The sequence below is a fragment of the Diabrotica virgifera genome, chromosome 6, assembly GCF_917563875.1.
Source record: "Diabrotica virgifera virgifera chromosome 6, PGI_DIABVI_V3a".
Lineage (NCBI taxonomy): Eukaryota > Metazoa > Arthropoda > Insecta > Coleoptera > Chrysomelidae > Diabrotica > Diabrotica virgifera.
Genome location: NC_065448.1, coordinates 178,911,233 through 178,925,927, shown reverse-complemented (window position 1 = coordinate 178,925,927; position 14,695 = coordinate 178,911,233). Strand labels below are relative to the sequence as shown.

Genomic DNA, 14,695 nt, shown 5'->3' with positions numbered 1-14,695 from the left:
TTATTTAAAAGTAATTTATTGGAACTAAAAATAATCTATTACGAGTATGTGGTTCAGTAAAAATAAAAATAAGCAATCACTTCCTTTCACGGAATGTATTATACACATATGTTTTTATTCGGACCCAGTCCTTATTTTCGAACACGTGTGGATGTAGTTTCAGTAGTTCGTCACATTCATGTTTCCGAGGGGTAATTTTTTTTTCAATATGTTTTTCAAAGTACTGAAGTAAAACTTGTTTTTCATTATCTGACCATTTGGCTCTGAATCTCTGGATGGATTTCGTGGATGATTCTAAAAACGTCAAAACGTTAAAAAAATACAAAAAAAAATCACGTATGAATGTATTTTAACTAAATATTTTAATGTCTAATATTATTATTTCATATTTTTTCCAGGGACGGATCCACAGGAATAATCCAAATTTTAAGCGCAGAAAAGTAAAGTGGTCGTTTAAAAAGTTATGACCTATATTCATTTAAAGTTTTATTTTAATATTAAAATTTCTAACCGCCAAAAATATTTTCTATGTTAACCTGGTAATAACGGTGGTAATTTTGAAAAAACAAAAGTAGGGAAAAATCTCAGGTATTCCCGTTTTTTCTTTCTTTTATCTTTTTACTTTTATATTTATTCATTGATAACGTAACTTTAAACAAAATATGGCGGAATATCAAAAAATTTTGTTTTGTGATGATCGTAGACACTTTTACTTATTAATACCTTTAGTTTTTTTTGTTGGTGGTTCTTCACTATTTTCTTCGTTAGATTCGTGAAACGGACTAGTCGCCTTTTTAAAATAATTTCTTGATAATGTGTTTTCATTATGTTGATCACGTTCCGTTGACTGATGCACATATCTGTCAGAATCTCCAGTATCTAATTCGTCTTCAGGTTTTTTTCCCCTTGTAACCCGCTTTAGCACCTTCTGCATAATCGGTTCTTCATCGCCTTCGTATTCAGAGCTATAGTATTCGTTATCATCTATATTGATTTCACTTAATTTTTTTTCCTCGGTACCGATTTCCCTTGCCTTTTTCCATAAGTAAAAGAATCTTGGCTACTTTAGCAGTCTGGTAGATATCTTGCGGTAGTCTAAAAGTATTTTATTAATTTTAAAACGATTTAAATGTCTACGTAGATACATGGTTTAAGTATCCATCGAATTGACCTTATCGGAAACAGTGAGAGTATAATAGATCAATAATTTATTTTAAATACGGATTTATGAAGCATACATTCTAACAACGATTTTCGAATATTAAAGGGGAAATAACGATTTTTCATATATCGCATTCAAATATATCGGAAAGGCTGAAAGAAAATATGCTGGTAAATTTTAAAAAGAAATGTTTATTCATTAAACAAATTTAGACTCAACACGCGTTTTGCTAAGTTCGGACAAGGAACAATTAAAACCCGGTTTTAACTATTTTTCACAGAAAGCTTTTTGAAATATTTTGTGTACGAGATACCTTTAAAGTAAACTTTTCGAAACTTAACCACTGTTGCTAATTCTATTACATTATGTATGATATATCATATCAAGCATAAAAAGTTTAAAAAAATCCTAACCAAAATTAACAGTGCATGCATACTCTTTAAGTTGACATTACCTGTAAAACTCGGTATGTGTCTTCTTTGTATGTCCCATAAAAGTGGTGATTTGTTCCATTTCGTCATCATCGAGGGCTAATAATTGCAGAGTCGTGGCAATTTGTTTCCTAAATCTAGTTGATGTAGTTCTGGATGTTTGGCTCCACAATTAATAGCTATCTTTCTAATTGTGTTTTGCGCCAGACATCCAGCGATCTTCGGAATCAGGATTTGCAAAAAGATATGGATTGGTTTCTGGTACATTGGTTTCTTGTCTGACTTTTAGTAAAAGGCTAATGTATTTTTGCGTCTGGATTGAAAATAAAATTGGAACAGGTTTTGAGCCTTTACCTCCAGTTACAACACGCCTATGATTTTTATATATAATCTTTTCAACTTCAGTGAGTGCCTCCTTAAAACTTTCTTGATTAAGTGTATCGTAGTTCCTCCCGTAGGTTTCTACTGTTAAATACTGCACGTCCCCTACTCTTTTACGGTTAAAAATCACCGTCTTAGCCAAAATACATTCTGTCAATTTTTTATAATTACTTCTAATATTGGTATTTTCCTGAAGTAGTTTAAACGATTCAGCTGATAGCGCATTTAAGTAGTCATTAAAAAGCTTTATATCACTTGCTAGTGGCAATTGCAAAGGCTTTTCCCACTGTTTCTCTTTAAATGTTTTCAAAGCTAAACTAGACAGTTCGTTACACCAGTGACCCTCAATTAACTTTCTTAGATCTTTAATTTCGGTTTTTTTAATTTTATGATCGATCTATTCTATACCAGGAAAACGTTTTTTTGTTTAGAACTATGCTACATCACAAACCGTTTTCAAGTTGGATCCCATATGCAACGCTAGTGATGGTGATTTGAAGCTTTTACTCTCTACACTATAACCACTTATTTCTTTGGTAGCAAGTATTAGGTAATTAAATAGTTCTGGTTTCAAGGCATCAAATAAATTTTTAATATCATATGATTTTTTTAATGTAATAAGTAAACGGCCCAACTCTCTCATTTTATTCGAAATAACATTAATTATTTGTTTTCTTTTATGTTTTGAGAGAAGAGTTTCAAGAAATCAATAATTTGCCCTGTTTTTTAGAGTATTATTTAAATTTAACAAAAAAAATCAATATCCGTGATAACGTAGTTTTGATAGTTAGAAACAACTATGCCCATTCAGTAAATTTTTTTTCTTCAACCAGTCGAAAGAGTAAGATCGTTCTTTTAATAACTCTACCCATACTTTATTCCCGTTCTTAAATACGAAAAAAAAAAAACGGAAGAGAAATAACATTAACAGCTTTTAGAGTAATTTGGGTGTGACTAAAGCAAAAATATTTGACAATAATAATTGATAGTAATGCGTTTACTCAGTGAGCTGTACAGTAATAGCTGTAAATTAGTTTACTCAGTGAAAATGTTTCCTCTACTGGTTACTTAAGTCGTGTATAACTTATTTATGTATAATACAGTATATTATAAATATACCGGGTGCTGCATCTCATTACGCACCATAGGAATTACAATGCAAAAATAAAGAAACACATATTCCTGCTTCCCTAATTGTTTTAGCTAAAAAGTCCATAGGACTTTTTTTGTAGCAAATTACTTTTTATATCAGATGGCATTCTCAAAAAACGAATTATTTTAGTCGTGGAGTGAAAATCGTCGAAAATATCTTCCCCTTTCCATCACCTATTTGAGTTATTAAGGAACAATCAACACCTTTTTTAAAAACTTCAAAGATCTGTCATATTTGTTGGCACAAGATTATCATGAATTTATCACACTAATGCCTGGTTGCACCAACAGATCTTAAGCTCCAGCTTAGCTAAGCTCTACTTATAGATAGGGCCTCCTCGAGTATCACTTACGTTGCATCATAATTTTAGATTCTTACCTTATTATCAATTATATCTATTATTATATTATGGTATTCTTATTGTTATATATTATAATTATATTATATTAATTCTTATGATATTCTCGACTTAAGCTTAAGATCTGTTGGTGCAACCGGGCATAAAATAACTGCAAAATGATTTATTCCATACAAGAAAAAGTATAAATTATAAAATTGTATTATTCTGGAACTAGTACACGGGAAATAAGTGCATTATTTAGTGCCAAATATTCAAATCGTCCCATTCCAAATCATACCACGATCGGAAGGATAGTCAAAAAATTTGAAGATTTTGGAACTGTGGTACACTGCAAGTGTACAAGAAGGCAACCCGGACAGAATCAAGATCCTGTTAATGCTGAGTATGTTACAACAACTTCGGAACCGGCATTAAACTGTAGGTCCCGTCTATCTGTGTAATCACTTGAATTATGCACAACATAGTTAGACGCAAGAGGTCGCCAACGCCCGATATCGGGTACGGCATATTAAGAAGAAGAAGATGTTACAACTGCTGTAGTTGAGAACCCTCGAAGTAGTTTGCGTACTATAGCTAATAATTCGACCATCTCGAGAATTTTGCATAAACAAAAGTTTAAATCGTGTAAGTTCCAATGTCACCAAGAACTATTAGAAGGAGACTTTGAAAAACGTACGGAGTTCTGTTTTGAGATGCAAGAGCGGGCCAATCGTGATAGCGAGTTTTTAAAAAATATCTGTTTTACGGACGAATGTACTTTCACTCTGAACAATGAACCCAATATACAAAATTGTAGGATATGGGCTACTGAAAAACCGCAGCTTTTTCTAGAAACACGCACCCAGTACCCGAAGAAGACAAATGTCTGGTTGGGAATAATAGGTCATCATTTAATTGGGCCCTTTTTCTACGAGGAAAATCTAACTGCAGAACGTTTTATAATGTTATTAGAGGAAGACATTTTGCCTGCTTTGGCAGAGGTTGTCCGAGAAGACCACGAGGTGTGGTTCCAAATGGACGGATGTCCTGCCCATAATAGCCAGACTGTAAAAGAATTTCTCAACAATTGTTTTAATGATTGTATTATTGGACCAAATTGCCAAATTAAGAGGCCCCCTAGGTCTGGAGATCTTGCCCCAAACGATTTTTTTCTTTGGGGGCATTTGAAAACCAGAATTTATTCCGAAAAAAAGTTAAACTCACTAGAAGAACTTAAAAATAGTATACGCGAAGAATGTAGAAAAACTTCTCCTCGAATATTGGCTAACGTTCGTAGAGAATTTTACAATAGATTAGGGTATTGTTTAGTTCAAAATGGTGGAATATTCGAGCACTTGCTTTAATTAAATATTAAAACTGTGTTGTATGTTAAATTTTATGATTAGTGTATTAAGTATTAGTATTATTATAGTATTAAATCATTTAAAATAAATAAATCATTTTGCAGTTATTTTAGTGTGATAAATTGACGATAATTTTGTGCCAACAAATATGACAGATCTTTGAAATTTTTAAAAAAAGTGTTGATTGTTCCTTAATAACTCAAATAGGTGATGGAAAGGGGAAATTCGTTTTTTGAGAATGCCATCTGATATAAAAAGTAATTTGCTACAAAAAAAGTCTTATGGACTTTTTAGCTAAAACAATTAGGGAAGCAGGAATATGTATTTCTTTATTTTTGCATTGTAATTCCTATGGTGCGCAATGAGATGCAGCACCCGGTATATATTTTTGATATACTTCTATAAAAAACACCATTACAATTTAGAAAGCTGGCTCATTAAATCCGCACAAGGTGTCTCGAGTATTAAAAACAATCGCCAATACTTTGAAGCAATGTTGCCAATTCAACGGGACTCATACTGTATGTGAATCAACTCGGGCTTCGAATACGCTGTAAATATATTAAATGTGTATATAAATATACACCTAATGTTCGAGACGCCCCCTACCCATCAAATCGATGAACTAAATGGCGTATGTTTGGAGATACTCCCTGACAATTCGAAGCCCAAAAAAAAAATGTGTTATTGATAGCGTTGTGCAGCGTACAGTTTAGGCTCAAACATATACACGTTAATCTTTAGGAAGCCCGGAGTCGGGCCTCGTATTGTCGATGCGGGCTTCATATTAATAGGGCAATATGGAACTTTTGGCTTCGTATTATCGGTTAATGAGTATATATATATATATATATATATATATATATATATATATATATATATATATATATATATATATATATATATATATATATATATATATATATATATATATATACCTCGTGATTTACTATGGAATCTCTAGCCCGAGAATTTTACTGCCATCGTTGCATTTGGTTGTCTTTTTAAAGACAGATCACATGCTATGATTTTTTGGGGCGGATATTCTGGAGTTGGGGTTGATTTCATGTAATCGAATGAACTATATTTTAATAAAGTCGTCCCAGGAACTCAACTCATCAATATCGGCAATATCATTTTAAAATCTTCTACTTTAAAATGTATAATACGTGCCTGAATTGCCGATATAAGTGAGTCAGATTAAATAAATTATTAGAAGAATTTTTTACTAAGCAACAACATTTTTGTTTATTTAGTATTAGTTTGTATTTTGACAACGACACCCGACTTGGGCGTCGAAACGTTAATAAATTCATTTTTTGGTAAAATTGTGGCTTATTTCCCATTTAAAATAGGTAATTATAGTACAAATTACGGCATATTTATGTAGACTAGATAAGAAAATTAATCCTGACCTGAAGCACGAAAAAGAGGGCTCAAAATAAACAAAAATATAAATATATAAACGAAAAAACGAAGTAATAGCATATTGATGACAGCTAAATTATTAGATAAAAGAACCAAAATTACTATATATCTACAGAACATTTATTAGACCCGTAGTAATCTATGGTTGTCCTATACAGAACAATATGGGATAAGAACTAATAAATAGCTAGAAGAACTATATCCAGAGGCAGCATAATAAAAGGAGTAAAGTCCAGAAGACTCCAATGGACAGAACACCTTAAAGAACAGTAAGGCTGGTATGGGAAGTCCCAACTGGAAGAAGACTATGGACGCCCTTGACTCCGGTGGCGAGATAATATAGCAGGAGACCCGAAAACTGAATGGAGATTGCTCTAGACAGAGCAGAGTGGAGACATGTTGTTGAGTCGGCTAAAACTCATGAAGGCTTGTAACGCCACGGAGTAAGTAAATACCTATGGTTGTAAAACCTGGGTAATGACGAAAAAAGATGAAGCCCAACTCAGGACATTCTAGAGAAAGATACTGAGAAAAGTATATAGCCCGGTGCAAGAGGAAGACGGTACATGGAGAATCAGTAGAAACGACAAGGACAATGAATTAAATAATGAAGGGTAAAATTTGTGAAAAGTCAAAGACTGTCATGGCTGGGACAAGTCCAAAGACAAGAACATGCAAAAACAGAAAAGAGCTTATTAGAATGGAAGCCGATAGGAAGGCAAAAAAAGGAATGCCCAGAACGAGATGGTTGGATGACGTGAAAGATTACTTGAAAGCTATGAATACAAGACAATAGATGAGAAGGGCACACGAGAGATATGTATGGAAGGACATAGCCAAACAGTCAAAGACCCATCCAGGGTTAAGATGCCAAAAGAAGAAAAACAAAAATTTGTATGAAACACTTGATTGACACAAAAAACACTTCTTTTCTAAACAAATATGAACTTTTAAACTAGTTAAACGATTTTTGTTAATCGTAGTTCAAATCAAAAGACACAAACCGACTTTATCGGTTCGTGTTTCGTTTATGACCATCAGATGGCCTTTCGTTTATGACTAGATGGCCTTTTTGTCGCTATCCATTTGAAATGAAGAATATCAAGAGCCATTAATCGCTCGTCTTTTTGTAAATTTGTACCCAGTTCTGCGTCACATATCTTGGAAACCGTCGATATTTCGAAAACGGCTTAAAATAGAGCGATTCTGACAACGAGCGCGTTCGGACGACCTCAGCGGCTGACTGTCTGCAAAGCACAAACAAAGCGGGAACGCTTAGTAAATCTTTGACTGTTAAGGCCCCGTCTCACCATCAAATAATTGACAGTTATTTGATCAAACTTGACAGTCAAACTTGACTAGTGACACAAACTATACATAGTAACTGTCACTTTGTGTCACTAACTGTCAAGTTTGATCAAATAACTGTCAATTATTTGATGGTGAGACGGGGCCTTTAGGGGAACGCATAGTAAATTTCTCAGCGGCTGACTTTCAGCAATATCGTCTGAACGCTACCACTTACTCGGCTGTATCTGCTCTCGTCTTCTTAAGGAGCGTCGAATAACATTATGCTTGTACTTTGTACTATTCCGGCGACTTTAAAACAGTACTTTCTGTTGAGCCTGTACAGCCGGAAGTCCGAGTTCACATTTTTCACTTTTAGTACCATCTTTGGGTTATAGTTATAAACTTTCATTCGACACGTCATTTGTGATTTAGATATACCAAATACTATTGACTGTAATACACAGGCACATAGCCAGGAAATGTGCTTGAGGGGGGTCCAAACACTGAAACACAACACAATTTTTTGTCCGATTGGACGGTAAGGTATTGAAAAAATATTCAGAATAAATTTTAGATCCATATGCAAAATTTGAAAAAAAAAACCTATTTTAATCCTAGAATACTCAACGCCGCGTCCCACCATCAAATAATTTGATCAAACTGGTTTGAGCAAACTGAAAGTGACAGTTAGTGACGTCACATTCTGAGTGTTCATTGTGGATAATAATGAAAAATTTTAATTTTAAATAAAGTACAAACAAGTTAGACAACTCAATACAAAAAATTTGATCAAACTAGACTGATAGTGAGAGCACAGATTTTTAGAATTTCAAAAAAACTGCAATTGTGACGTCACTTTGACGTACTTCCGGAGTTTGCTCAAACTGTTTGTTCAAATTATTTGATGGTGGGACGCGGTCTTAATACTCTTAAAATATACGACTCCGAATAATTTTCTGCGAAATTTCTGAGCAACGGAAAATCCTAAGAACTTGGGTTCCAGAGTTCTTTAGTACTAGAGTAGTTGGTGTATAAACGTCAGTTAAATTTTGTGTGAATTAGGTACCCTGTCGTAAATAATATTACGACGCTTTAGTGTTAACAATAGTAACATAAGCCGTCTATGTACAAGCATAAAGATTGCTATGCTTTGCGATTCATTCTCCAAATATATGATTGATGCCAGTCCCTATCTTGGCAAAAACTTCGATACCGGAGAGCATTACCTCTTACAAATTTTTATGTGAAGGAATTGACAAAATCGGTCCATAGTAGCAACCGTAATATTACCATGCATACGATACTGTGTGTTTTTTAAGGGATAATAAACATAACTACTATCAATCATATGTGATATATCTCCATAATGCGCGCAAAACTAATAGGAAGCCATTTTTCCACTCAGTTTATGTTTTATTTGGGCAAAAGCCTTTGCTGAATCATAGATGCGCAAACGATTAACCATATTAAATTTACGGCGCAATATTCGACAGGAAATAAACGAAATCCTAAATATACAATCAGTTTCTCAACCGAATAATCCTATCGAAAGAAAACGGACAGTATGCTACGATGCTACTTATGCCCTAGCCGTCTAAGAAAAATGACAACAGACTTTTGTGTACAGTGTAAACGAGCAATCTGCGGACAAATATTTCTAAATTTAAAATATTTTTCTACAACCGTGTTAAAAATGCAATTTTTAGCACTCCATACGAGCGTTAAAAATGCTATTTAAGGCACTAGTGCTTTAAAAAAAATTTAAGGCACTGCAGTTCGTATTGACCGTTTATGCAATTTTGATGTAATGTCAAAAAAATATAAAATTGGAATGTCAGTCAAGTACAAGTAAAAGTTTTTGTAGATATTGTCCTGTAATTACGTTTGTAGAAAAAATATTGTATGCGTATTAAAAAGTACATTTTTAAGGCACTCATGTGAATTGCAGAACTCGCTTAAACGTGTACTTTTAACACTTATATCATAAATAACTATTAACCATGTAAATCTTAAGGCCGCGTCTCACCATCAAATAATTTGATCAAACAGTTTGAGCAAACTTGACGTACTTGAGGAAGTACGTCAAAGTGACGTCACAATTGCAGTTTTTTTGAAATTCTAAAGATCTGTGCTCTCACTATCAGTCTAGTTTGATCAAATTTTTTGTATTGAGTTGTCTAACTTGTTTGTACTTTATTTAAAATTACAATTTTTCATTATTATCCACAATGAACACTCAGGATATGTGATGTGACGTCACTAACTGTCACTTTCAGTTTGCTCAAACCAGTTTGATCAAATTATTTGATGGTGGGACGCGGCCTTAACATTTTTAAATTTTTTCCAAATACTTTTACTAAGTGCAAGATAGAATGTACGGAATTGGGATGTAGAACGGAATCCTATATTTTGTTAGTAGTCACTAACATCATCAGGGACGCTAAAATGATATTAAAGGCCGCGTCTCACCATCAAATAATTTGATCAAACAGTTTGAGGGTCATTTCATATGAAATCAACCAATAAAATGGTGACTTTGGATTTTCATCTTCCCGATTTTGATAATTTTTGGTACACTTATTCTACTTATAAAGTAGATGAAAAATCTGAATTTTCAAATTTTTTGGTCCAGTAGTTTTTTTGTAATTAATTTTTGAAAATTACAAAATTACCAAATTTTGCTCTTACATAGGTATAGAAAAATAGGAATATCTGTAAAACTACTTATTGGATATGCATGAGCGATACCTTGTTAAAAAGGTCTTTTAAAGGCCTTTCAAACGATGTGTCACATGACACATTTTCAAAATAAAAACATTGAAAAAAATTTTGAAAAAATTTTTTTTAAATTTTTTCAAAAACACCATTTTTATTTTTTTTCAAAAAAATATATATTTTTTGCCAATATTTTAGTGAGATACTGACCAAATTTTAAGATGGAGAAATCATGGGTTTAGGTACAAAAAATAAATAAAGTTTTCAATACACATGATTTTACCTTAAAAAATTAACTTTTTATTAAAGCTAATTTGGTTTCTCTTGGTTTTTGTAAAACTTATTTTGTTTCTATGAACCACTTTTTAAACTAGATACAAAAACTTGCATGCTCACGTTTTAGCTAGGCCACACCTCAATTTCCCTGATTGGTCAGTCTTAGAAATAAATTAGAATGCATGTTTTTGCAGGAAAAATCCTGCATAAAAGAAGCACAGGGGTAAACTCATTTTTAATTTATTTGAGCTCAACAAATAGACGTTGGCGTATCTATTGTGGTGTAAGAGTACGTGTTTAAAACTGTAAAAAAATTGCAAGTGTTGTTTTTTGAAAAATAGTGATTTAGGGGTTACGGCAAAACAATGTCTGAAAACCAGGCAAAAGAATGGTACAAGTATTCAACTAAGTGTTGTGATCCATTTAAAACTGGAAAACATTCAGGAAAACTTAGAAATGTTACTGAAGCCATGTGCAATCGCGTCGACATAAAAAAAGGAATGAAGATTTGTGATGGGTGTAGGCTAAAGTACATGAAGACTTTGAAAAATGCTGAATCTCCTGAAGCCGGGTAAGTTTTAATTTATTATTTTTTTTACAAAAGTAAACATCTACATTGGATTTTTTTATTATATAGACATGAACTTTATTTATTTATATTAAAAAAATATTTTTTATTTATTTTATAATTTTTTTGTAACTTTAACACTTATTCAGTTCTTTTTTTTTCAGACCTTCAACAGAAAATCCATCCCCCAATTTTAAAGCCGAACCTAAGGTTGGACCAGACCTGTCTTTAGAGCTACTTAACCAATCACTTGAGCTTTTAGGAGAATCACCAATTAAAAAGAAAAGATTGACAATGCAGAAAGCGGAAAAGGTTAAAACTGTTATTGAGAAAAAATTAAGAGAGGAAAGACGAGCTGAAACTGAAGAGCCACCTGTTGAAGCTGTAAAAGAACATGAATGCGAGATGGTACAGCAATTAAAGAAGAAATTTAGGGAACTTACAAAAAGGAGCGAGAAAATGCATTTGCTATCCTGCCTGCCTATTAGTTGGAGTAGATCAAAAATAGTGAAAGAATTCGGAGTCAGTCAGTATATGGTAAGGGCTGTTAAGCAGATGGTAAAAGAAAAAGGGATTCTGTCCACCCCAAATCCAAAGCCAGGAAAAACGGTTTCCCCTGAAATAGTCAAGTTAGTTACAGAATTTTATTTAAGAGATGACATAAGTCGTATGATGCCAGGAAAAAAAGACTGTGTTGTGGTCAAGCAAGAAAACCAGAAAGAACACGTTCAAAAACGCTTACTTTTAGCCAACTTAAAAGAAATTTATGCCCTATTTAAACAAGAGAATTCTGAAGTTAAAGTTGGATTTACAAAATTTTATGAGTTAAAACCAAAAAATTGCATATTAGCAGGACAAAGTGGAACACACTCAGTATGTGTTTGCACTATTCATCAAAACATTAAATTAATGATTAATGGTTCAAAACTGAATAAAATAATTGTTAATGAAAATAACAAACCTAGCTATCCGGATTACTATGCTTGCTTAACCAAAATAATGTGTAATCCCCCAAATATTGATTGTTATTTGGACCGATGCTCAACATGTCCTGGCATAGAAAATTTGAAAAATCATCTTATGGAAAAGTTCAATGAATCCTTCATTGATAATGTTTCCTACAAAAAGTGGATTTCTGTTGACCGGTGCAATATGGAAACGGTGATTAAATCTACAGAAGATTTTGTTGAAGACTTTGGTGAAAACCTTTTAAAATTAAAAACACACTCATTTATTTCAAACATTCAAAAGGAATTTTATAATGAGACCAAAAATAATTTAAAAAATGGAGAAGCGCTCATTACGTCAGATTTTGCAGAGAATTACTCATTTGTTTTACAAGATGAGGTACAATCGTACCATTGGAATAATTCGCAAGCCACCCTGCACCCATTTGTGATTTACTACAGAAATGAGCAAGGAGAAATAAAGCATATGAATTATGTTTTCATATCTGATTGTTTAATACATAATACAATAGCTTTTCATTTATTTCTAACTGTGTTGATACCGGAATTGAAAAATGAAATTATGAATCTATCAAAAATATTCTACTTTTCTGACGGATGTGCCGCTCAATATAAGAACAAAAAATTTTTTTTAAATCTGTCCTACCACGAAAAAGATTTTGGTCTTACAGCTGAGCGGCATTTTTTTGCCACATCACATGGTAAAAGTGCCTGTGATGGTCTAGGAGGCACAGTCAAAAGATTGGCCACTAAGGCCAGTTTGCAAAGGCCTTACGAGAATCAGATACTAACACCAGAGCAATTATTTCAATTTGCCACCGAAAATATTCACGGAATCACTTTTAAGTACTGTTCAACTGAAGAATATAATGAACATACTCAAAAATTAGAACCAAGATTTGCTAAAGCCCAAACAATACAAGGGACACAAAAAGTGCATGCGGTTATTCCTTTTTCAGAAACACAAATCATAACCAAAAATTATTCATTAAGTTCTGATCAACAAAAACAACTAATTCAGAAAGATTTGTCAGAATTAAATCAAATGGAACTTAAACTAATTGAATCTGGATTTGTAACGGTAGAGTATAACAATGCTTGGTGGGTGGCTTGTATTATAGGCAGAAATGATGAGACAAATGAAATTAAAGTTAGTTTCTTGCATCCAAACGGGCCAGCCCCCTCCTTTTATTACCCCAAACCTAAATCAGATATTCTAATTATTGAAAGAAAAATGATTTTAAGAAAAGTTCAACCCATTACCGCTACAGGTCGGACTTACACACTGACAAAGGAGGAAATGTCAGATTCCACCCACATTTTGGAAAGAAAAATAACTTTAAAAAATATTTAATTTATTTGAAATTTAGAGAAGCGTTTGTGTTACTTATAAAAAATTATTGTTTTCTATATTATAGCATGTATCTTTGACTTTTATGTGTTTTACTTAAAAAAGCTACCATTTTTTACATGTTTGAATAGTTTTATTTTTTTTTCATATGGAACCCATCATTTTTCCATCTTGAAAATTGGTGTGTGTCTTAGTAAAACATTGAAAAAAAATATATATTTTTTTCAAAAAAATAAAAAATGGTGTTTTTGAAAAAAAATAAAAAATACTTTTTTCAATTTTTTTGAAAAAAAAATGTAATTTTAAAATGTGCCATGTTATACATTATTTAAAAGGTTTTTAAAAGACCTTTTAAACAAGGTATCGCTCATGAATTTCTGATAAGTAGTTTTAGAGATATTCCTATTTTTCTATACTTATGTAAAGGCAAAACTTGTCAATTTTATCATTTTCAAAAATTAATAACAAAAAAACTACTGGACCAAAAATTTTGAAAATTTAGATTTTTCATCTACTTTATGGATAAAATAAGTGTACCAAAAATTATCAAAATCGGAGAGGGTGTCTGCCAAACCCCTGGTTGATTTGATATGAAATGACCCTTGAGCAAACTTGACGTACTTGAGGAAGTACGTCAAAGTGACGTCACAGTTGCAGTTTTTTTGAAATTCTAAAAATCTGTGCTCTCACTATCAGTCTAGTTTGATCAAATTTTTTGTATTGAGTTGTCTAACTTGTTTGTACTTTATTTAAAATTAAAATTTTTCATTATTATCCACAATGAACACTCAGGATGTGACGTCACTAACTGTCACTTTCAGTTTGCTCAAACCAGTTTGATCAAATTATTTGATGGTGGGACGGGGCCTTTAAGCTACAATGGTGAAATTAGGTATTAAAAAAACTTGCTAGAATAAGATATAACATCTACATATATGACGACAATCTCACCCTAGTAAGTTCTTTTTAATATCTAATTTCACCATTGTATCTTTAATATCATTTTAGCGTCCCTGGCGTTGTTAGTGACTACTAACGAAATAAAAGATTCCATAGAAAAGAAGAATACTTTCGTTTTTGGTAAATCTGATGTTTAAATTGGATATAAATAATTGATCCGTAAACTAAATAAAAATAGAAATAATCCTAGTAAAAAATAATAATAATTTCGTTTACTTTTCCAAAAAAATAATAAAGACTTGGGGATAAACTTGCTGCCTCGGTAGTTGGTACCAAAGCCGAGACAGTTTTGAGAGGGGTCCGGACCC

At 32.5% G+C, this 14,695-nt stretch overlaps 1 protein-coding gene across 1 annotated transcript; it reads right to left on the bottom strand.

Annotated features, from left to right (window-relative positions):
• LOC126887053 (uncharacterized) lies at positions 1-1,829 on the bottom strand. The gene is made up of 2 exons (XM_050654375.1): positions 724-1,829; positions 1-294 (listed from the first exon to the last, which is right to left on the bottom strand). The coding sequence occupies exons 1-2, from the start codon at positions 932-934 to the stop codon at positions 77-79; spliced, it is 429 nt and encodes a 142-aa protein (XP_050510332.1). The 5' UTR covers positions 935-1,829; the 3' UTR covers positions 1-76.
• Positions 1,830-14,695: the final 12,866 nt, after the last annotated feature.